The following is a 24,389-nucleotide window of genomic DNA, read 5'->3' on the forward strand; positions in this document are numbered from 1 at the left end:
GGGAATCATTAGGGAAACTATGACTGCTTTTAATAGTCCTATTATTTGGCCTGTTCGAAAACCAGATGGCACTTGGAGAATGACTGTAGATTACAGAGAATTGAATAGTCACCCCCCGCCATGCAGTTACAGTACCAGACATGGTTACTCTTATAGAAAAAATCAGCAAAAATTTGCAGCCCTGGAAAGTGGTGATAAATCTTGCTAATGCTTTCTTTTTGTTAGCCATTGCCTCAGAAAGCCAAGGGTAGAGGAGGAGTCTGTCTTGGTTGATGAGGGCTGGGTCAGGGACCAATTAAGCAATCTGGACATCCATAAATCCATGGGTCCTGATGGGATGCACCCGTGGGTGCTGAGGGAGCTGGCAGAAGTCATTGCTAGGCCACTCTCCATCATCTTTGCTAAGTCATGGGCAACGGGAGAGGTGCCTGAGGACTGGAGAAAAGCGAATGTCACTCCAGTCTTCAAAAAGGGCAAGAAGGAGAACCCGGGTAACTATAGACTGGTCAGCCTCACCTCCATCCCTGGAAAGGTAATGGAACAACTTGTCCTTGGTGCTGTCTCTAGGCACATCAAGGATAGGGGGATCATTAGGGGCAGTCTACATGGCTTCACCAAGGGGAAGTCATGCTTCACCAAATTGATAGCCTTTTATGAGGATGTAACCCGGTGGACAGATGATGGTAAAGCCGTGGAAGTGGTCTATCTCGATTTCAGTAAAGCGTTTGACACGGTCTCCCACAGCATCCTCGCAGCTAAACTGAGGAAGTGTGGTCTGGATGATCGGGTAGTGAGGTGGATTGTGAAGTGGCTGAAGGAAAGAAGCCAGAGAGTGGTGGTCAATGGGACAGAGTCCAGTTAGAGGCCTGTGTCTAGCGGAGTCCCTCAAGGGTTGGTACGGGGACCAGTACTATTCAATATATTCATTAATGACTTGGATGAGGGAATAGAGTGCACTGTCAGCAAGTTCACTGATGACACAAAACTGGGAGGAGTGGCTGACACACCGTAAGGCTGTGCAGCCATTCAGAGAGACCTAGACAGGCTGGAGAGTTGGGTGGGGAGAAATTTAATGAAATATAACAAGGGCAAGTGTAGAGTCCTGCACCTGGGCAAGAACAACCCCATGTATGAGTACAAGTTGGGGACAGAGCTGTTGGAGAGCAGCGTAGGGGAAAGGGACCTGGGGGTCCTAGTGGACAACAGGATGACCATGAGCCAGCAATGTGCCCTTGTGGCCAAGAAGGCCAATGGCATCCTGGCGTGGATTAGAAGGGGTGTGGTTAGTAGGTCAAGAGAGGTTCTCCTCCCCCTCTACTCTGCCCTGGTGAGGCCGCACCTGGAATATTGTGTCCAGTTCTGGGCCCCTCAGTTCAAGAAGGACAGGGAACTGCTAGAGAGAGTCCAGCGCAGAGCCACAAAGATGATTAAGGGGGTGGAACATCTCCCTTATGAGGAGAGTCTGAGGGAGCTGGGTCTCTTTAGCTTAGAGAAGAGGAGACTGAGGGGTGACCTCATTAATGTTTATAAATATGTAAAGGGCAAGCGTCATGAGGATGGAGCCAGGCTCTTCTCAGTGACATCCATTGACAGGACAAGGGGCAATGGGTGCAAGCTGGAACACAGGAGGTTCCACATAAATATGAGCAAAAACTTCTTTACGGTGAGGGTGACTGAACACTGGCACAGGCTGCCCAGAGAGGTTGTGGAGTCTCCTTCTTTGGAGACATTCAAAACCCGCCTGGACGCGTTCCTGTGTGACATGATCTAGGTAATCCTGCTCCGGCAGGGGGATTGGATTAGATGATCTTTCGAGGTCCCTTCCAATCCCTGACATTCTGTGATTCTGTGATTCTGTGATTGATCAGCACACACTGCGCATGCATGGGACATTGCTCACAATCAAACCCCTTTGCCATTACTTATTTACAAAGCATGTGCACATAATTGTACTACTTGTACACAGCTACATTTAAGGGCATTATATAGGCCATGGGGAAAGATAAAATGGGGTCAATGGGCCTAGAATACCTGGCAGGTCGATTACAGGGGTCTCCTGCCCCTGTCAAGGGGGTGGCAATATGTATTTACTGCTGTGGCTACAGTATCAGGACTGCTTTTTGCTAAGCCCACCAAATATGCTAATCAACATAACACAATTGAAGCACTAGAACAACTCATTCATCAATACGGACCTCCTCACTGAATACAAAGTGACCAAGGAACACACTTTAGTGGACATAGTGCCCAAGATAGGGCTCAAGGGCTAGGCATAGATTGTATATTCTGCATTGCCTACCATCCCCAAGTTAATGGCTTGATTGAAAGAATGAATGGGATGCTGAAGAAACAATTAAAAAAGCTAACCAGCACTAAAACTTTACAACACAGAGGAGATCTCTGGTAGGGAGGACACCTACCAGCGGTCTGGGGCTGGAGAGCAGGTTGTTGCCTCTCCTGGGGCCAGGGCAGCAGCAGCCTCCCTGTGCCTTGGTTACAGCCCTGAGTCACCAGGTGAAGGAACTGCAGGAGGAGGTGAGCAACAGCACAGGTTCCTGATGACAGGAAAAAAGCCAGTATCACACTCATCTTTAAGAAGGGCAAGAAGTAGGATCCAGGTAACTTCACTCAGGCAATTTCAGTCTCTGGGAAGGTTATAAAGAATACTCTTAGAAGCTATTTCTACGCACATAAAGGACAAGAAGATGGTTAGGAACGGCCAATATGTGTTTAGCAAGAAAAAATTATGTTCTGACTAACCTGATTGACTTATATGATGAGATAACTGGCATTGTGGACATGAGCCAGCAATGTGTCCTTGCAGCAAAGAAAGCCAACAGTACCTTTGCCTGCATTAGTAAGAGTGGAGCCAGCAGGTTAAGGGAAGTGATCCTTCACTTCTGCTTGGTACCTCTGAGAGTACATATGGTCTGTCATGTCCATTGTTGGGCTTATTTCAAGAAAGACATTGATGTGCCACATCGAGACACATGGAGGGCAACTAAGCTGGTCATGGCTAGAGCATGTGACTCATGAAGAGAAGCTGGGGGGATGTGTTTGTTCAGCCATAAGAGAAGATTCAGGGACACTTCATTGCTGTTGACAACTGGTTGGAAGACAGAAGATGGAGCCAGACTCTTCTTGAATGCACGTGGTGATAGAACAAGAGGCAGCGAGCACATGTTGGAACAAGATGAAATCTTCATCCTTGGTAGTGTCTGAGACTCAACTGGACACAGCCCTGGGCAATGTAATCTAATTTTTGGTGACCTTATTGCAGTCTACAACTACCTGAAGGGAGGTTGTAGTGAAGTGGGAGTTGGCCTCTTCTCCCGGACAGCTAGTGATAGGACAAGAGGACAGAGCCTCAAGCTTCGCCAGGGGAGGTTCAGGTTGGACATTAGGAAGAATTTCTTTTCAGAAAGGGTTATTAGACATTGGAATGGGCTGCCCAGGGAGGTGGTGGAGTCACCATCTCTGGATGTGTTTAAGAAAAGACTGGACATGGCACTTAGTGCCATGGTCTAGTCGACAGGGTGGTGTCAGAGCAACGGTTGGACTCGATGATCCCAGAGGTCTCTTCCAACCTGGTTGATTCTGTGATTCTGTGAACATTGGGGTTCACATCTTACTAAAGCAGTTTTTTTGTTAAACAGCCACAATATTCATAATCAAACACCCTATGAGCGTATCACACCACCTCCAGTACAAAATGTGGTGAGGACTGAGATTCTTCCAGATGATATCTCTCCCAAAATATTAGCTACAGAATTGTTCACACCAACAGATCGCGTGGTGGGGCCACAACCTATTAGTCTAGATGTGAAGATTCATGTAATAACCCCTGAGAATACTGTATGGTTTTGCACCCCAGCTTCTCTTATTTTACATCCTTTGTTGATATCAGATTCTTGAGTTCTTGTATTTCAGGTATCTTCGACGAATACTTGTGCCTTATCTAGAGGAGATAGCATTGGAATGGTGTTATTGGTGTCGCGAAGCCAACATCGAACTGAAGTTCAATCTGAAAAAGCACAAGCCAAAGCTCTCCAATCTGTGTGGGCAATTACCCCACATCAGGTTGTCAAACCTGGGGTAATATTAGCTGAAGGAGATGCAGCAACAGCGTATGTATTACTGGAAGGAGATGACACTCCTGTTTTCCTCCCCTGTCACAGGTTGGCTCATCGAGCTTTATAGTCTTATACTACAAGCACATGCCCTGGATACATTTCTGCAAAACCTGCATGTAAATACTTAGATTTGGTCAGACTCTACTGTAACTAACTCATCTGCTTTTTACATTAAGGGAAGATTAACAGCTGCAGATCTTTTAACAATATGCTTCATTGGCTTGCCAGTAGCTATATTACACAATTATATTCTGCTGAGTGATTGTGATATTAATGTTTCTCATTGTCATTTTTTTCCGAGTAGGTAACGACTGTATGCCACTGAACATTACAACATTGATTGACGGTAGACTATTTCGTCCTCCAACACCATAAATGCTGCTTCAACATCACTGATGAATGAGCCAGCACAGAGGACAACATTCAACATCTCCAGGACTTATAGCATCCAATGGAACAATCTACTGATGGTGCCTGGCTGGCTGAGTGGTTTCATTCCCTGACAGGATGAATGGGACACCTGATTCACAGTATTACTCTCTAGATGTATATGTTCATTCCTTTTCCTATACGTATTTATTGCAAGCCTCTGTATATTACTCTGTTCTACACCCCTCAAGCCCAAATGTACATGTCCAGCTTTGCACTCCCCAGGACAAACAGTCTTTTGAGCAAGGGGGTGGAATATGGGAATATAACGGAAGATTGGTGAGGAGGATTGTAAACACACTCAAGTGACTTGCACCTGGGGTGTCGAAAAAACACATGTATCATACTACTAATGGTTGCTTAGTCTTGTGTGCCTGACAAGTAGAACATCTGCAGTTAGATAACATAGGCCTGTGATAAGACTCAGGGGCACCTAATCGAACATGCCAGAGATTCTGGCCCTGCTGTGAGAAGATCAAAGCACAGTAGAAAACTACCGCCTGCAAGAAACCCCTGATATACAGGCGAAAGCAGCAGGCCCGAAATCTCTTGCTCTCTCTCTATAAGGAACTGAGCTCTGTGGTGCCTGCACCACCACTTGCGTGCCTTTGCCCCGGGTGCTGCTTCGGAGATCCCCCGGTTTGCGAGGTAACGGGAATAAATTTGCTCTTTGCATTTTATCTGTGGTTTTGTGGTTGTTCCTGCATCCTGCCTGTGTCAGCTCACACAGATGGGTCTTGAGGAAACCAGAGGGTGAAGGGTTAAGTACTCAAAACCACAGATCTAACACAGTAATTGCCATTTTTCCTGGCACATATATAATGCTTGAGACATATATCCAACAATCTGGCCAACGTACAAACAAAACCATTTTCCATTCTGTGAAGCAAGCACCCGTATGAAAACTCTCAAAAAGGAGAACTTTACTCCAGCACTAAGCACCCACACAGCCGCTTGCTCACTCTCTTCCAGAGGGATGGTGGAGAGAATCAGAAGAGTAAAACTGAGAAAACTCATGGGGTGAGATAAAGCCAATTTATTAAGTGAAGCAAAGCTGTGCTCTTCGTGTGGGTCCAAGCTGTATAGGGATCACTGCTGAAAATCCCCCTCCCTAAGGGTCTGTGGATGTGGCAGCTGCTTGAAGGGAGGGAACTGCTCTCTAGCCTCCCTTCCTTGTGCCTGCTGGATCCCCATGGCCTCCTCTGGGATTGCAGAGTGCTTGTTTTCCCGAAGATACCTGGATTTAACACTTTCCCTTTGAGTGACTCCACCTTGGGTGATGTCTTACTTTGTGGGGCTCCAGTCACTTCACACCCCAAGCACATGCTGTCCATGGAGATAGATACCCTGTGCTCTTCAGGCAGCTCCAGACCCCCCTCCTTAAGGACGTCATCTGCATGTCACATGTGGGACAGCCATGGGTATGTAATTCAGTGACCATTCACCATCTCCACTGTCACTAGACACCGATGGGTTAGTCTTAAATGCAACCCTCAGTCTCTAACAGGCCATAACATGGCATTGAGCTCTTGACTCCTGAATCCATGGAGCAACAGGTCTTTTTGTGGAGCAGTTGCTCATGTCGATTCCTGGCACCAACTTTGGAAGAAGAGCCGAACTTTCTGGCAGTGCCCTGGGGAGATCCCATTTTATTATAGACATCCTGTGAGAGAGTCAGCTCTGACCCAGTGTTAAACATACCTTTATACAGGCTGCAGGATGCAGAGCAGATTCATTTCTCAGTAGAAGCAAGTGGAATCTAAATATTTGTGTAGGAACAAAATAACCACAGATCACCAGAAAACAATAATGATAATGATAATAATGTTGATGTTAATTCTAATGATGGTAATAATAAAAAAGGCAAAAGTACAGGCCTATAATGAGATACCCTGGGAGTCATTTGTGCAGAGAGAGGGGAATTTTATCCCTATTGAGAAACATCCATGAAATCTCTTTCCGAATGACATCCTTGAGCTCCTTGTTCCTCATGCTGTAGATGAGGGGGTTCACTGCTGGAGGTACTGCTGAGTACAGAACAGCTATCATAAGATCTAGAGAAGGGGAGGAGATGGAGGGGGGCTTCAGGTAGGCAAATGTGCCAGTGCTGATAAACAGGGAGACCACAGCCAGGTGAGGGAGGCATGTGGAAAAGACTTTGTGACGGCCCTGCACAGATGGGATCCTCAGCACAGCCCTGAAGATCTGCACATAGGATAGAACAATGAAAATAAAACACCCAGATGCTAAACAGACACCAACCAAAAAAGCCCCAACTTCCCTGAGGTAGGAGTCTGAGCAGGAGAGCTTGAGGATCTGAGGGATTTCACAGAAGAACTGGTCCACAGCATTGCCTTGGCAGAGTGATAGTGAAAATGTATTAGCAGTGTGCAGCACGGCATTGAGAACACCACTGCTCCAGGCAGCTGCTGCCATTTTAGCACAAGCTCTCTTGTCCAGGAGGGTCCCGTAGTGCAGGGGTTTGCAGATGGCAACGTAGCGATCATAGGCCATGATGGTGAGAAGAGAAAATTCTGCTGTAATCAGGAATGCAAACAGAAACACCTGGGCAGTGCATCCTGCATAGGAAATGGCCCTGCTGTCCCAGAGGGAATTGGCCATGGATTTGGGGAGAGTGGTGGAAATGGAGCCCAGGTCGAGGAGGGAGAGGTTGAGGAGGAAGAAGTACATGGGGGTGTGGACAAGGTGGTTGCAGGCGATGGTGGTGATGATGAGGCCGTTGCCCAGGAGGGCAGCAAGGTAGATGCCCAGGAAGAGCCAGAAGTGCAAGAGCTGCAGCTCCCGTGCGTCTGCAAATGCCAGGAGGAGGAACTGGGTGATGGAGCTGCTGTTGGACATTTGGTCATTCTGGGCATGGGGGCCTGTTCAAGGAGGAAAAGTCAGTGACAAATTAGGGGAGACTTCTCTGAGCAGATCTCTAAGCATTAATCAATGCTCCCCTGCTCTGTCCCTTGTCCCCACCCAAACACATATTACCTTCCTCCTTGCTTGTCTCTCTGGCTGGAGATCTGGGTTGTGCAAGCTGAGTGTCTTTCTAGGACCAGTGGCCACTGCACACTGGCTCTGGAGGAGTCAGCTCTTCTCTACAGAGATGGTATGATGGAAAGTGTGTGAAATCAACAGTTTACATCAGATATAATGTGCTTGTAATGCAGAAGGGCTGTTCAGCATCTTCCAGCAGGACAACCCCAGGTTAAATGCGGAGAAATGCCCCAGACAGAACAGGGGGAGGGAGATGAGTACTGGGGAGCATAAACTCCTCAAGGGTCGGGTTGTTGAGGGGGTGACACAGCCTGGGAACCCATAGCCTTGTGGGCAGAAGCTGTGCTGGGTGGGAGAGGAGATCAGAGCGGTGCTCCAGGAAAGGCATCTGCACTGCAGGGGATGGCAGAGAGGTGCCCGAATCCCACACCCTTGGTGTTTCTGGTAGCAGCTTCCTCTCCCTCCCTGCCTATGTCTGCTGCCTGGATCTGTCCCTGCCAGGAGCTGTTTCTCTGCCCTTACGTCTCTTCCCTGTCAGTGCTCACAGACCCCATCCCACCCGCTGTATGCTCAGCTCTGCCCTGCAGACACCTCCTGGAAGCAGGGCATTGTCTAAGGATGGCTCGCTGTTTGGAGGTTCTAAAGAACAACTCAGAGAAACCCCAAGGTTGATGTTGGGGCTGATCTGTAGGCTGAAGGGAGTGAAGGGTGTTTATGAGTACCTTGCTGACCTGTTGATCTCTCAGTGCAATACTCTAGGAGTCTCAGTCTCTTGTACAAACATGACACCTCCATCACGATGTCTCTGCGTGCCTGTCACACTGGGAAACTGAAACCACAGACTCCAGAAAGTGCCTCTGCTTCCGGTAGCCCCTGCGTTGTCCTTTCCCTGAAACATCGACCAGGAAATGTCCTGGGGGTGATGTGGAGCTGTGAGCAGTCCTGACCCACACAGCACCCTCTTGGCAGAAGAAGGATCCTGCCTGCTAGAGGTCACTCCTTCCACTCACAGATTCACTCCACAGTGCTGTGGGGAGCTCCCCGTGCAGGCTGAATGCTGACCCTGGCAGGCAGTGGAGTTCCTGCCCCAGCTCACAGCCCCCTGGGATGCAGGGACTCTGCTCCGAAGGACAGCCCTGGGCACTCCTGGGTGCACACACAGCTTCACAGCCCTGCAGCCATTCCTGGAAGAAGGGAGCTCTGATGCCCTGTTCCTCTGACAATGCAGCAGGGAAGCGCTGCTCTGCAGGATGTCCTTCTCCACACTAAAGAAACCCTGGGAGCCATCCTGCCAGATCCTATCGGCTCTGGGATGTGCCAGCTCTAGGAGAGCCCTCCAGGATACTCAGGAATATTGCCCTGCAGCCAAAGACTTACTGTGTTAAGGGTGGTGAAGATTTCTCCTCCGGTGAGCTCTCAGCATCCTCCCACTCCTCACTGCCTTTAACATCTCTCTGCCTCACCTCTCCCCTTGCTGCCTGCAGGCAGTGCCCTCAGCCATGCTGCGCTTTTTAGGGGAGCTGCTCCTGGGCAGACCTGTCTCTCTGCAGCACTGCCCGCTTGCCATGAGCTCCCTCCATCCCAGGAGCCCAGCCCAGCTCAGCAGCAGAGGACCAGCCCAAGGCAGCACTTTCTCTGTCCCCTCTGGGCTCTCTCAAAGTGTCCCTGTGGCTCCAGGGCTGACAGCTCCTGAAAGGCAGCAGAATCATCCCTGGGGAATGTACTTTGGAGTCAACAAAAGTAATCACTAATAGTCCCTCTCTAAACAGTGCAGGGAGACAGAGTTCTGCAGCAGAAATTGTCCTTCCAGAGCGAGGTTGTCTGCGAGAGGTGTCAATGTTCCCCTCTGGACACCACCGTTCCTGTCCCATAACAGAAAGGACATGCAGAGAGGGACAGGGAGGGGTTGGTTTCCCCTGTGCTGGGCCATGGTTTTGTGGGCACTCAGTTGCTCACCCACAAACACTTGGTGATGACTGAGGGGCCAGGGGTGGTCCAAGATGTGTGCAAGTGTTTGCAAGCTCTGATGGAAAATCTCTGAGAATACCCACATCCTTCCCAAACACCAGCTGAGGGCTAGAGAGGGAAGGGGGATATCCTTAGCCATTCTAAATGACACCAGACCTGTATGTTTAGGACACCTGAATGCACCTTGTCACATGTATCTCTGGAGCATGCAGAGTTCTTGAGCTGACCAAACACAGGAGCGTACCAGAAGGAGACCTGGGTCTCTCTCTATCCACTCTATCTACTAGAGCACCATTCACTGCAAAGCTAAGACACATCCGCTTCCCTGCACTGAATATAACTTATTTATTTTCATTTGTTTAATGCATTAAAAAAAAAGCCTCCAGTGCCATGCCAGGTGCCTGGAGTGTCAAATACAGCTCCACTCAGAAAGCAAACAGAGCACAGGACCTCCAGGAAAGCCATACCGTGCTGGAGCTGATGTGAAGCAGACAGCCCAGGGCCTCCCAAAGGGGTCTGGTGCCTGTGTGCCATCCCCTGAACACCAACACCATGGCACAGATGCAAGGCCCATCCCTTGGTGGTGCTGTAGGACTGGGAGGCAGGTCACACCATGGTCCCCAGGCCCTGCACTTGCGTTCTCCACCCCTGACCATTCTCCTTTCTCTGAACCTCTACTCACCTGCCTGATGATATGGAGAGGGAAGATGATGATGGTAATGTCCACAGTGTGGATGGACCCAAGGCTATCCACCCTCAAAGACTTTCTCTGCAGCACCCTGTCCTTCCTGGAGTTTTTCTTGCAAGCCCCACAGCCCTGCAGGGTTTCTGTAGAGTCACCAAACACCTCTCTGGACAAGGTGTCATTGCCCAGACGTGTTTCTCTAGCCTTGGAGATTGCAGGGCAGTCTGTGGGCACCTCATTTCCTGTACATGAACAACTGTCCAACACTCCAGCATGTGAGGCAGAGTGGGGTGCTGGGTCCCTGTTACCATGTTTACCTGCAATGAGTCTGTGCTCAGCCCTGGTGACACGGCTGAGATGCTGCAGCCCAAATGTGCACAGGCAGGAGGAGCTGGAGCCTCACAGCACTGTGCTGTTTGGGATGAAATTAGATGTGGTGGGACAGCTTGCTCACTTGGGGTGCTGCAATGGAGGGATAGAGGCTCTGCAGAGGAGAGTTGCAGGGAAGGTGAGGATGCGGGATGCTCCCCATGTGAAGGGACAGCTCAGATGTATGCAGCTCATCCAGGATGGGTCAGTTCCTGTCACTGAAGATTAGAAGAGCCAGTAAGGGTGGCATTGTGTTGGCCATTATGAATCTTTCAATGAGGGTGAGGAAGCAGGGAAAGTCCTCTGTCAGCAACTCTAGGAAGTCTCCAGGTCAATCTTGTCAAGGAAGAATGAATGAAAGGAACAACATTAAAGAAATAGAGCTAAGCATCATCAAGAAAAAGAAGAAATTATTTTAGAGCATGTTACTGTTACCGGATTTAGTGAAAGCAGAAATAAGTCACACTGTGCAATGGGTTGAGCCCTGCTGGAAGCAAAGCCCTCACCCAGCTGCTCACTCACTCCCCCCAGGTGGGATGAGGGAGAGAACTGGAAGGGCAAAGTGAGAAAAATCCATGGGTCAACACAATGTTTAATAAGTGAAGCAAAGCAAAGCTGTATGTGAAGCAAAGCAGAATAAGGAATTTGTCTCAGCTGGCTTTCCTTCCTCATCCTTTGCTGAGGGGACTGAATAGCCTCCTCTGTTCCTAGAGCCATAGAATGGTTTGGGTTGGAAGGGACCTATCTAGATCCAACCCCCCTGCCATGGGCAGGGAAAAGGGAACCCGTCCCCTGGGGGGCGAATTAACAGCCGAATGTGCTAACCGATTGCACCAAAGAAACTCCCAAAGTGAGCCGTGCAGTGCTTCCCATCGGCAGGCAGATGGTTGGCCGCTTCCAGGGAAGCAGAGATTCATCACGCATAATGGTGACTTGGGAAGAGAAACACCATAGCCCTGAATGTCCACCCTTCATTCTTCTTTCCCTCAGCACCAGATCTCCCCTCCCATGGCATTTCTGGTAGCAGTCCTGTCTCATTCCCTGCCCACTGCAGACCATCCATCTGCAATCCAAAGGTGGGCACTAAATGAACTCCTCCTGGAGCCTTGCACAACCTCTTAGACCCCACAGAGCACAGAGGTGCCTCATGGAGATCCTCCCCTCACCAAGATGTGTTTCCTCAACTGGTGTTTAAGGATGCATAAAGGGTGACTGGAGAAACATGGTCATCCCCTGAGGATGAGATGGAAAGCCTTGAGAGGAGCTTAGCTTGTCAGTTAGTGATTAGCTGTGATTGGCAGTGTGTAGGGATGCAAGAGAGGGTGGAGGGAACTTAGCAAGAAGCAAGGCAGTGGTTGAGGGTTTTAGCAAATTCTTCCAACCATGTGTGAGCCCAAAAATGGAAAGCTGTTGATGTCTGTGGGTGGAGGGGGAATAGGTCTGCCCTGGGAATGTGGCTGAAGGCCCCTGCACAAATCAGGGGTGAGGGAGAGGTTTCCATCACGTATGCATGCCTCCACCTGGAGATGGGGAATGCCCAGTGCTGAGGGGTGGTTAGACGGTGCTCTACATGCCCCAGGAGCTAATCCTCCTCCCTTCCTCTCCTTCATTCCCCACACTCGGATGGACCTCAGGAAGCCTTTAGTTTCTTTAGAGGCTGCTTCATTCTTTCAGTATCTGCAGATCAGGAACTTGTCACCAGAGGGCTCATTAACATGCAAAATGCCCTAAAAAGCCAAGTCTCCCTGCATAATTCTCCCCCCATTCTCCATGTCTTGTGTGGCTGATTTGAGAGACTCCAGGAGTGTAGCCAAACTGAGGAGATTTCAGTAATACATATCAACAAAAAACAGAATTTCTTCTTTTACCATTTTTGTTTACTTTTCTGCTGACAGAACAAGTGATACCACCCTTCCCCAATTCCCATTGATCTGGAGTGTCTCCTGACAAAGTCTGAATATATGGGAAAAGTAAGATTCTTTCTGTATGACACTGTGCAGGCAAACTTTGTCGTGTCCTCCTCCCCCCCCCCGCCCCACACACCCCCACGCACCCTGCCATTCCTATCATCAGCCACCTGGGACTTGCATCATGCTTTCTCAAATCCAACCATTTTCCACTAAATTGTGTAGCTGAATATTTCAGCTCATTTGCACCAGTTCCCACCTGCTTTATTTGGACCACCAGCTGCACACAGTCACAGAAGGATGGTTCTTACCTGCCAAGAAAGAAAAAAAAAAAAAAAGAGAAAAGAAAAGAAAGGAATAGTTCAGTAAAAAATAAAGCACATTCTTCAGCTGTTTATGGAGTCCAAGTTGCCTCCACTGAAGTGTACTTTCCACAGTGGGTAACCTTAGTGGAAAACCTTCAGCGAGATACAGAGGAAAGGACGGGTAGGGACATAATTAAGGGTTTGGCTAAAGGGGCCCTCAGGCAGACAGCAGAAAGTTGAGAAGGGGTCAGTTTAAGGAGTAGATGTGGAAAGATGTGAGAGAGTAGTGAGAGTCAATGCAGAGGAAGATCAGTAATTCTTCTCCTGAACGTATTACAGTGGCTGGAAATTTATATGTTGGCATCATGGCATCATGTCACCCACATTAATGGTGGTGATTTCCATGTATGGGGCTTTATTTCTCAAAGACCCCTTCCATGGGTCAGTGACTTGAGACACCACAGCTGTGAGCTGCAACTGCCTTGGGCAGAACTTGTCCTGGGACCAGATCTCTCACTCCCTGCTTGGTAATGGCACTAACCAGCCATCTGTCAGACACGTGTGGGCACCAAATAAGCTGCAACCACGTGAGCCTTGCACAAGGACCTGGATTCAAGGAGGACAGATGTGCCTGAGGGAGGCCTTCCCTTCACAGACAAGTCTTTCCTGAGTTGGTATTTTGGGATCCATGAATGCTGAATGGAGAGACATGGCCATTTCTGGAAGGTGGGATGGAAATCCCTGCTGGGAAACATGGCTGCTGCTTGGTGCAGGTCCAGGGAATCACCCTCCACGGATGCACATAGTGCTCAGGAAGCTGTCCCAAACCAGATACTAATCCCAAGAGCAAGGAGTACTTTTCACCCAGGGAACCAACCTTTCCTTTTTGCTTTTCCCAGGAAGTTCTCAATCCAGAACATTGGCTTTCCTCCTCATTGGTCTCCAATGGAGCTTAATTTTTGTAATTAATGGCATCACCCATCCATCTGGAAGTTGCATTTAGCTGGTCTTGCTCCTTCTGTGGGACTCATCATGTAGACCTAAGACATCATAACAGCTTTTCACAGCATCACAGAGCTGGTGGCCCAGGAACCTATCCAGAAGACTTTTAAGTATCTGCAAGGGTGGACGGTCCACAAGCTCCCTGGGAAAACTGTGCCAGTGCTCAGTCGCTCTCACAGTAAAAAAAAAGTGTTTCCTGATGTTCACAGTGACCCTCCTGTGTTTCAGTTTGTGCCCATTGCCTCTGGTCCTGTCACTAGGCACCACCGAAAAGACTCTGACTCACCCTCCCTTCAGGTATTTGTATACATTGATAAGATACTCCTGAGCCTTCACTTCCCTGGCTGAACAGACCCAGCTCTCTCCCTATTCCCATAGAAGAGGTGCTCCAGTCCCTTCAGCAACTTTGCAGCCCTTCGTTGGACTCTCTCCAGTATGTCCATGCCTCTCCTGTACTGGGGAGCCCAGAAATGGCCTCCAGCTGTGGCCTCATCAGTGCTGAGGAGTGGGGAAGCATCACCTCCTTTCACCTGCTGGCAATAATTTGCCTAATGCAGCCTAGGGTACCATTCACCTTCTTTCTTGCAAGGGCACATTGCTGGTTCATGTTCAATTTGGTGTCCACCAGGACCCCCAGGGCCCTTTCTGCCAAGCTGCTTTCCAGCTGGGAGACCCCCAGCACATATTGGTGCAGGGGGTTGTTCCTCCCCAGGGGCAGGACTTGGCAATTCTCCTTGTTGAACTCCATGAGGTTCCTCTCAGCCCATTTCTCCAGTCTGTTGAGGTCCCTCTGGATGGCAGCACAACCCTCTGGTGTGTCAGCCACTCCTCCTAGTTTGGTATCATCAGCAAATCTGCTGAGGGTGCACTCTGCCCCATCACCCAGGTTGTTAATGAAGCTTGTGAGCAGGACTGGACTCAGTCTTGTCCCCTGGGGTATTCCACAAGTTACTGGCCTCCAACTAGGCTTTGTGTCACTGATCACCACTCTTTGGGCCTAGACTTTCAGCCACTTTTCAAGACACCTCACTGTCTGCTCAACCAGCCTAGACTTCTCTATGAGGATCTTAGGGCAGACAGTGTCAAAAGCCTTTTTGAAGCCCAGACAGACAATAGCCACTGCTCTCCCCTCATCTACCAGGCCAGCCATTTCACCACAGAAATTTATGAGGTCAGTCAAGCATGACTTCCCCTCAGTGAATCCATGCTGATTATGCCTGATGATTTTCTTATTCATGTGCCTGGAAATGGTTTCCAGGCTTAGCTGCTCCACCATGTTCCCATGGATCAAGATGAGGCTGACCAGTCTGCATCCCCCTGAGTCCTCCTTCCTGCCCTTCTTGAAGATATCAGCTCTTCTCTAAACTGAAAAGTAATAAAATAGACCCACGAAAATGAAGAATAATTTTTTGTAAAGTGCTCTTTGAAATCTTCCTCTGTCAGTATGGAAGTGCCTTCAAGGCACCACGATGGAGAAATTCCCTAAACCCTCTCCAGGTACTCAACATGCTGTACGCTAATGCACACAGGATCAACACGGTGAGTTAGAGATCTGTGGGTAGTTGCAAGGTTATGATTTTACTGGTTTCAGGGAGATGTGCTGGGATGTCTTCCATGACTAGAATGTTGCAACAGAGGGATACAAGCTCTTTTGGAAGGACAGTATTGGAAAACGAGGAGGGGGGGTTGCCCTTTACGTGAGAGAGCAGCTGAAGTGCCTGGACATCTGCCTGGGGATGCATGAGGAGCCCACTGCGAGTTTATGGGTTAGGATTAAAGGGAGGACTAGCTGACCACCAGAGACCCTTTCTAACCCCAACTGTTTAGTGATTCCATGATGGTGTAATGCCTGGTAGTGTTTCTGAGAGCTTTTCTGGCATTTCCCCACAGCAGCAGGACTCCTGGTGCTCATGCAGCACAGCCTCCTTTTGAGGGTGACCTCACCCATTGTGTAACTCTGAGGAAATGGTGGACCAGGGATTACAAATGCCAGCAGTGTCTCAACACACAGCGGTGTCCCCTACCCCAGCTGCTGTGTCCAGCCCCTTCTTCCTTGAGGATTTGAGTTGGAAAGGACCTCTGGACATCTCCAATACCATGATATGTTCTGAGCAGGAAGAACTTTAGATTTACATCTGGTAATGCTTTCTCCAGTTGAGTTTTGAAAATCTTTGGGCCCCTGAACCAGTGTTTACCCTCTATCATGGTTATATAGAGATCTCTATAATTTTTTATTTCCTTAACCTCATTTGAAATTTCCCTTCCTGCTTCTTGTCCTTGCGGTCTCTTGTCCTTTCTTTCCGATCCAGATCATCAACCCTACTCAGACTAAGGGCAGTCACAACCTGCTCTCCAGGCACAACCTCTCTGGGTTCCTTGGGTCCATGCTGGCACACCATGGTGGCCAGCTTCAAGCTGGCCTGCAGAAGGGTTGTGTTAGTGGTTGTGAGCTGGCACCAGGGCAGAGCCAGGGGCCATGAGTGTCAGTGGAGAAGAGCTCCAGCAGCTCCCCTTCACATCCAGTGGTGCTCCTGAGAGAGGACAGTCACAAAAGAGGGGAGGCACCATGAGCTGTGGTGCAGGGAACCGACACTTGCCACTGTGTCTTGGGGCTCCTGGCAGACAGTGACAGTGGCTGCAGCCCTCAAGAGACCCACAACACTGTGAGCAGCACTGAGGCCTCTCCTGACAATGGGCAGCTGCTATGGAATCAGGAGGTCTGCTGGCAGAGCTGGGGGTTGTGGTGCTCACTCTATGCTTCCAACTCATGGTGCATCTTGGGTTCCCACAGTCATTGGAGTGACTGGAGGCACAGCTGTACCTGGCCAGTGTTTGAGGGTAATTTTGGGATGTCCTGGCAGTGTGGCTCATCTTCACATCCTCATCCCTGCACCAGCAGAGCCCTGCTGCCCCACACGTGGCCCCCACAGCCAACCTGTGCAGGCACCACACAATGCAGGGTGCATTCCAGGGTGGGAAAACATCCCCCTGGCATGGTCTGCACAAGAAGTCTTGGTGCCCAAGAGTTTGCAGACACCCCTGCTCCAGGGTCTGCCAGGGTCTGGGAATGGGTGAGCCTGGGAAGGGCTGGATGTTCCCCCACTATAGGTGGAGCTGGTCACATTTCAAAAGTCAGTCCTCCACTGGACTCGCCAGGACTGAGGGTGACTTGGGGGTAAGAGCCAGCACACGGACTGGGGGAGGCTGTCTCAAGGACACGTGCTAGTCACAGGGAGTGAGAGAGGAACAGCAACAAACCCACACATCTACTGGGTCATGCTTGCATCAGTGTCAGCCCTCTCACAGGGTGCCAACCTCCGTCTCGATATCACTCTTCATGAGGGATGATGGCACAAAGGGACGAGCCATGGGACACACCAGTCCTTCTTCAGCCACCTCCCAGGCCTGGTGGAGCACCAGGACAGCAAGAACTTCTGGCTCTTCACTGTGAGCATGCTTCAAGTTATCCACGGTGTGGAAACAGTTTGGAATAAGCTGAACATGGGCTTTTTCTCTGATGTAAACTCTAGCCCAGGTCAGCTCCTATCTCATCTCATCCCTGATTGTTCTGCTCATTCCTGGCCCTCTCCTTGTGGTCCTACTGGCCCTTGGGAGCTGGGTGTCCTGGTTTGGCCTAAACCAGGCCAATTTTCCTTTCAGTGATTTTTACTTTCAGCTCAGTCTCTTCTAAGTAACTGCACTTTCTAAAACTAACTGCATGTTTTGCAGACAGTCTCTGCTTCCAGGACTGATAACGCTCGAAGTTTGTAGTTATCACTGAGGCACCGGTAGGGATGTTATGCAGAAAGGCTCTTGATGTACTTAGTCTTAGAGAAACCAAGGTCACTGCTAAATTCCTCCCTTCTTACGAGTGAAGAGCCGCAGGGGGGTCACACCTGAAGGGAGGAGCGGACAGGGCAGGTGACCCAAAATTGACCAACGAAGGTATTCCATCCCATACACGTCATTCTCGGTATAAAGCGGGGGGATCACGAGGGTCTCGGCCCCTTCTTCTGCCCCTTTCCTTGCTTCTTCTGCTGTGTTTGGGTGTTTCTGCTGCTTCGGGCTGCTTCTGCGGCTTGAGCCTTTGGCCAGTGTCCAAGGAGGACTCTGTCTGTTTTCCTGCTGCCCCCGATCCCGATCTGTGCACCCCTGAATTCAGTTCTCGACCATCGCTGGGCCCAGCCTGGGCCTTCCCGGAGCCTGCCCTGTAGTGCCGGTGGTGACGTGGCTGACATCGGCAGAGCTCGATCTTGGTTTTGTATATATTTGTATATATTTGATTATTCCAATATTATTATTATATTCATTATTATAGTTTATTAAAACTGTTTTAACTTTCCAACCCGTAAGTCTCTCTCCCTTTTCCCTTTCCCTTTCCCTTCAGGTGGGGGAGAAGCGTTAACAAAGAGCGTCTGCTGCAGGTTTAATAGCCAGCCCAGCTTTAAATAGTGACAATGGGTGGGGATCACTGCTGCTAAGCCCCCTCCCTGGTGCTCTGTGGATGTGGCAGATGCTTGAGAGGGCTATGATACATTTCCAAGGAGAGTAGATGTTCAGTCACGACTGAGGGTGACATGAATGACTCTCCAGCCTCCCTTCCTTGTGCCTGCTGGATCTCCATTGCCTCCTCTGGGACTGCAGAGTCCTTGTTTCCCTGCAGATGCCTTGGTTTAGCACTTTTCCTTTGAGTGACTCCACCTTGGGCAATCTCTCACTTTGTGGAGCTCCAGTCACTGCCCGTCCCTGGCCCACACTGTCCATGGAGATTCCTGGGGTCTCCAGGCAGCTCCAGACTCCTTTCCTCAAGGACATCATCTGAGTGTCCCCTCTGTGACTGCGCAGGGTATGTATGTACCTCAGTGACTCGGTTACTGCTCCCCATATCCACTGTCACTAGACACTAGTGGGAAAGTCCTAAACCCAACCCTTGGTCTCTGACAGGTGCCAACAGGACAATGAGCTCTTTGCTCCTGAAGCCATTGATTAACAGGCCCCTTTGCGGAGCATTTGCTCATGCCTGTTTTTGTCGCTAGCTTTGGATGAAAAGCTCAGTCTTCAGGCAGTGCACTGGGGAGATGCCATTTTATTACAAAGATGCTATGGGAGACACAGCTGTGATGGAGTGTTAGAAAGATTTTTCATATGAGAGTCAGGTGACACAGAGAAGGTTCATTCATCCTTAGCAAAGAAATGAATCCAAATATTTATGTTGTACAGATAATGATAACGACAATGACTAATGAACAAAGCATGCACCTGCAATGGGATACCATGGGATTTATTTGTGCAGAGAGAAGGGAAGTCCTTAACTACCAAAGAATGTCCATTAAATCGCTTTCCGAATGGCATCCTTGAGCTCCTGGTTCCTTATGCTGTAGATGAGGGGGTTCACTGCTGGAGGCACCACCGAGTACAGAACTGCTACCACCAGATTCAGGGATTGGGAGGAGATGGAGAGGGGCTTCAGGTAGGCAAACATCCCAGTACTGACATACAGGGAGACCACGGCCAGGTGAGGGAGGCAGGTGGAAAAGACTTTGTGCCGTCCCTGCTCAGAGGGGATCCTCAGCACAGCCCTGAAGATCTGCACATAGGACAGCACAATGGAAATAAAACACCCCAAAGCTAAAATAGCACTAAATATAAGAACTCCAAATTCCCTGAGTAAGGAGTGCGAGCAGGAGAGCTTGAGGATCTGAGGGATTTCACAGAAGAACTGGTCCACAGCATTGCCTTGACAGAATGGTAGTGAAAAAGTATTGGCAGTGTGCAGTACGGCATAGAGGAAACCACTGCCCCAGGCAGCTGCTGCCATGTGGACACAAGCTCTGCTGCTCAGGAGGGTCACGTAGTGCAGGGGTTTGCAGATGGCAATGTAGCGGTCATAAGACATGACGGTAAGAAGAAAATACTCGACTGACATCAAAAAGAGAAAGAAAAAGACCTGGGCCAAACACCCAAAGTGAGAAATGTTCCTGGTGTTCCAGAGGGAATTGGCCATGGATTTGGGGAGAGTGGTGGAGATAGAGCCCAGGTCGAGGACGGAGAGGTTGAGGAGGAAGAAGTACATGGGGGTGTGGAGGCGGTGGTCACAGGCTATGGCAGTGATGATGAGGCCGTTGCCCAGGAGGGCAGCCAGGTAGATGCCCAGGAAGAGCCAGAAGTGCAAGAGCTGCAGCTCCCGTGTGTCTGCAAATTCCAGAAGGAGGAACTGGGTGATGGAGCTGCTGTTGGACATTTGCTGTTGGACTTTTACTGCCTGAGGGCATCAGGGCCTGTTTAAGAAGAAAAAGACAGTGAGAAGTTTTGAGAGACTTTTCAAGGAAAACCCCCAAAATCTTCTGATAAAAGTGGAGCATCAGCACCTAGTTCCTCTAAAGACAACTCCAGAGGTGGTCCCCCAGAGTCAGTGTCAGAAAAGAAGGTGACTTGCACCCCAAATCCTGGAGATCAAGAGAACTGCGTACATGTGGAGAAACAAGGAGGAATATCACAGTGCTCTCACCAGATGAAGCAAAATAAGAAAGACAGGCAGGCATGCAGTGAAGCCTGTTCCTTGCCCACTTTTACTCACCACCTCACAGACAGTGGCACTCCAGGGCAGATGCCTTTAGACATGTTGTTGTGTACCACCATTTCAGGACCAGAGCTGTACCCGCTGGAAGCTGCATTGCTGTCTCCACATCTGCTCCCTGTCTATGCTCACAGACCCCATCCCACCCACTGTGTGCTCAGCTCTGCCCTGCAGTCATCTCCTGGCAGTGGGGCACTGCCCAGGGGCATCTCTGGGTGTGCAGGGGTGAAGGAGCAGCTCAGACAAGTCCTAACAAGAACTGGGGTCTCACTGCCCTCTCTGGAACAGAGAAATAAATTCCCATCTCCCAGTGCCCACCCAGACAACCAAGAGGAGAAATCTCAAAGCACAAACACCTTCCCTATCAAGGAAATACTGCCCTGCCGTCCTTCAAAAGGACGCTTTGCAAATGTCCTGGGGGTGATGTGGAGCTGTGAGCAGTCCTGACCCACACAGCACCCTCTTGGCAGAAGAAGGAACCCGCCCTGCTGGAGGTCACTCCTTCCACCCACAGATTCACTCCACAGCGCTGTGGGGAGCTCCCCGTGCAGGCTGAGTGCTGACCCTGGCAGGCAGTGGAGTTCCTGCTCCAGCACACAGCCCACTTGGATGCAGGGACTCTAATCTGAAGGACAGCAGTGGGTACCCCTTGGTGCACACACAGCTTCACAACCCTGCAGCCATTCCTGGAAGAAGGGAGCTCTGATGCCCTGTTCCTCTGACAATGCAGCAGGGAAGCGCTGCTCTGCAGGATGTCCTTCTCCACACTAAAGAAACCCTGGGAGCCATCCTGCCAGTTCCTATCTGCTCTGGGATGTGCCAGCTCTAGGAGAGCCCTCCAGGATACTCAGGAATATTGCCCTGCAGCCAGAGACTTACTGTGTTAAGGGTGGTGAAGATTTCTCCTCCGGTGAGCTCTCAGCATCCTCCCACTCCTCACTGCCTTTAACATCTCTCTGCCTCACCTATCTGCCCTCACTGCCTGCAGGCAGTGCCCCCAGCCCGGCTGCGCTTTTTAGGGGAGCTGCTCCTGGGCAGAACTGTCTCTCTGCAGCACTGCCCGCTTGCCATGAGCTCCCTCCATCCCAGGAGCCCAGCCCAGCTCAGCAGCAAAGGACCAGCCCAAGGCAGCACTGTCTCTGACGCTTCTGGGCTCCCTGGAGAGGTCCCAGGGACTCCAGGGCTGACAGCTCCTGAAAGGCAGCAAAGTCACCCTTTGGGAATGGACATTTTAGCTGACTGCAGTAATGGCCAATCATCCCTCTTGAAAGAGTGGAGAGAGACTGATTCCAAAAGCATGGTTTGTCCTACCAGAGCATTGGTGCCTCTGAGGGGTATAAATGTTCCCTCTGGACACTGATATTCTTGACCCATAACAAAAGGAGACCCAGGCAGGGACAGGGAGGTGTTGGTTGGACCCTGTGCCAGGCAGGGATTCAGCTGAAGCAATGCAGGCATCACATCCCCAGCTGGAAGCCCTTGGGATGAAGCAGGATTCAGCTCCCACCATGCACCCCACAGACCCACAGCATTAAGGGATGTCAAGACTGGCCACTGCTTCCAGCCACTCCAGCCCAGGATCCCTCCTGCCATGCTGCTGGAGCCCAGTACAGACCAGTACCACCCAGTACAGTCCTGCCTGGCTGCTGGAGCCCAGACTGGTGCCTGGGGATCTGGAGTCTTTGCCCAGGCTGAGGCACACAGCTGACACGTTTCTGCTTGCAGGAGTAACTTGTAACGAAGCTGAGCACGCATCCCAGAGATGCACACACAGAGACGCAGAGGACACTGACACGGCCAGTCACACAGACTGCCACAGATGAGGCGCTGCTGTCAACAGCATCCATGTGCAGGACTCACATAAAGCACAAACAGAGGCAGCCACGTCCCCTCCTCCTCTTGGGCTGACAGAGACAGGAGGTCACTAGTGCGAGCACACATACATGACAACCTCTATGTTCACAAGCACACACATGTTCATGGATCCCTTGAGTACTGGCACAGCCCCTCTGCCCCACCCCCGGTACCCCTGCCCAGATCTTGGCCCTCTGACCCACCCCACGGGTTCCCTACTCGCTGGCTGGTCCCTCTTGGTGCTCCCAGCAAACATGCAGCACTCACACATTTATTCTGCAGGCACCTCACACTCACACAACTCCCCAGGCACCAGCACGGACCCTCTGCCTGCCTGATACCCCAGCCCAGACCCGAGGCCCCCCAGTGCTGCAGGGGAGAGTAGAAGGTTTTATGTTGCTTAAAAATCACCACCAAAGATATTAGATAAAGTGTTTTTAATGAGAATTTGTAACAGTGTGACTTAATAAAGTTCAAATGGCAAAGTGCACTCTATTACTTACTACAAAAGAGCAATTGGGGCAGAACTGGGCTAGAATGATTTATACAGAGATTGGAAATGTGCAGGGGTAGAGGGAAAAGGGTAAAGGGAAAAGAGTAAGGAAGACCCTCCCTTTTAGTCACAAGGTTCAGAAAAGATCCCCTTGCTTTCTAAACTCCTTTTTGGAGAGGAATCTAGGTGCGGCTGGATCCACTGCTGGTCCCAGACTTGGTCAACAGTTCATGTCTAAAGGAATCTGGTAGAGGGATTTCAATGGTAATGATTCAGTGTGGTGTTATGTGCTTTGTGTAACTTTGGGATAGAGGCAATTAAAGTTTAACACTATTATGGTATGTCACGAGATTAGATTATATGATTCTCTAACAATACTTAATCCATCAAAAATCAACGATCTATTATAATTAACACAGTGATTCAGTTAAAGATTTTAAAAAGTTACTTAAATTATATGTATACACACATATACAGAGATATATATAGAGAGAGAAATAGAAATAGAAATAGAGATGTTAATTTATATTTAAGATATTTTCTGCAGATCATAAATTTTGGAATCCAATAATCTTTGTAAATCTTGCAAAATCAAAATATATTGAATTACTCACTATATTTAAAAACCCAGTAATAGTGAATTACATGCTCTTTCCCTTCGTCGACATCTATTGGCGGACGGTCTAAATTATCTCACAAGTCAAGCCTGGACGTCACGGAAGCGGCCCTGAGGTGTGCCAGCTCAGGGGGAGATGCAGGGTCACAGTCTGATGTAATCCCAGCTCTTTGTCCGTGTAGCTTTTTCTCTGTCTTTTCCCATCCCACCCTGTGTGCACTCAGCTCTGCCCTGCAGAAACCTCCCAGTGTCAGGGCACATGCTGAGGCATCCTGGTGCTTGGCGGTCCAGAGACCCAGGTCAGAAGAAAACATACCGTGGCCAGAAAACGTCATGCTGCTGCAGCCTTAGGCTGATGAGTTGGTGATGGGATATTACCAGGTTTCCAGCAGACCTACCGATCTGTCAGTCTCTGTCTCTTGTCCAAACTTAACATTGCCTTTTCCATTTCTCTCCTCTCCCCAGCCCTCAGCAGCAGCAGGAACCTGAAAGCACAAACTCAGGAAGGCTCTTTGTCTTTATAATAATCACTGCATTGACAACATTTATGAAAACTTCTCTCAGAAATGCCCTGGGTGATCTGGATCTGTGAACAGGCCTGACCCATGCAGCACTCTCTTGACAGCAGAAGGACCCTGCCCTGCTGGGATGGCTCCCACTTCAACGTTGCATATTCATTTGGGTTAAAAAAAAAAAGCCATGCTGATGGTGGGATAGTTTTTCAAAGACTGTTTCAAAGTGGCAAAGCAGATCAAACACATAAATGCTGACAGGTGGGTTTAAAAAAAAAAAGATGAGAAAAAGAAAATAGGTGAGAGGAAAAAATAGGTGAAGATGTGAATCATATGGATTCACAATTTCTCTGGCAGTAAAGAGAAAGTCCCACAGGCTACGTGATGTTTTCATTAGATGGCCCTACGTGAAGATGGGTTTCTTGGGCCTCTTGTCTTGAGCCTGTGGCCTTCTCATTTCCAGCAAGGGGAAAAGGTCCAGCTCAGGAACCAGTTTGCCCCAATTTGTCTGTAGAGCCAAGGCAGTTGTGTCACAC

The 24,389-nt window shown here is 49.7% G+C and overlaps 2 protein-coding genes across 2 annotated transcripts; both read right to left on the reverse strand.

Annotated features, from left to right (window-relative positions):
• Positions 1-6,461: 6,461 nt before the first annotated feature.
• Positions 6,462-7,499, reverse strand: LOC137677235 (olfactory receptor 14A16-like). The gene has a single exon (XM_068424519.1). It carries the CDS (start codon positions 7,419-7,421, stop codon positions 6,462-6,464), a length of 960 nt encoding a protein of 319 aa, XP_068280620.1. The 5' UTR covers positions 7,422-7,499.
• Positions 7,500-19,130: 11,631 nt separating this feature from the next.
• Positions 19,131-20,042, reverse strand: LOC137677213 (olfactory receptor 14J1-like). Its single transcript, XM_068424483.1, has one exon. It carries the CDS (start codon positions 20,040-20,042, stop codon positions 19,131-19,133), a length of 912 nt encoding a protein of 303 aa, XP_068280584.1.
• Positions 20,043-24,389: the final 4,347 nt, after the last annotated feature.

This window comes from Nyctibius grandis, unplaced genomic scaffold (genome assembly GCF_013368605.1).
Source record: "Nyctibius grandis isolate bNycGra1 unplaced genomic scaffold, bNycGra1.pri S41, whole genome shotgun sequence".
NCBI lineage: Eukaryota > Metazoa > Chordata > Aves > Nyctibiiformes > Nyctibiidae > Nyctibius > Nyctibius grandis.

Bases quoted from the DNA above. Each gene is read 5' to 3' on its own strand.
- LOC137677235 (XM_068424519.1), bottom strand. From the start codon at position 7,421: ATGTCCAACAGCAGCTCCATCACCCAGTTCCTCCTCCTGGCATTTGCA.
- LOC137677213 (XM_068424483.1), bottom strand. From the start codon at position 20,042: ATGTCCAACAGCAGCTCCATCACCCAGTTCCTCCTTCTGGAATTTGCA.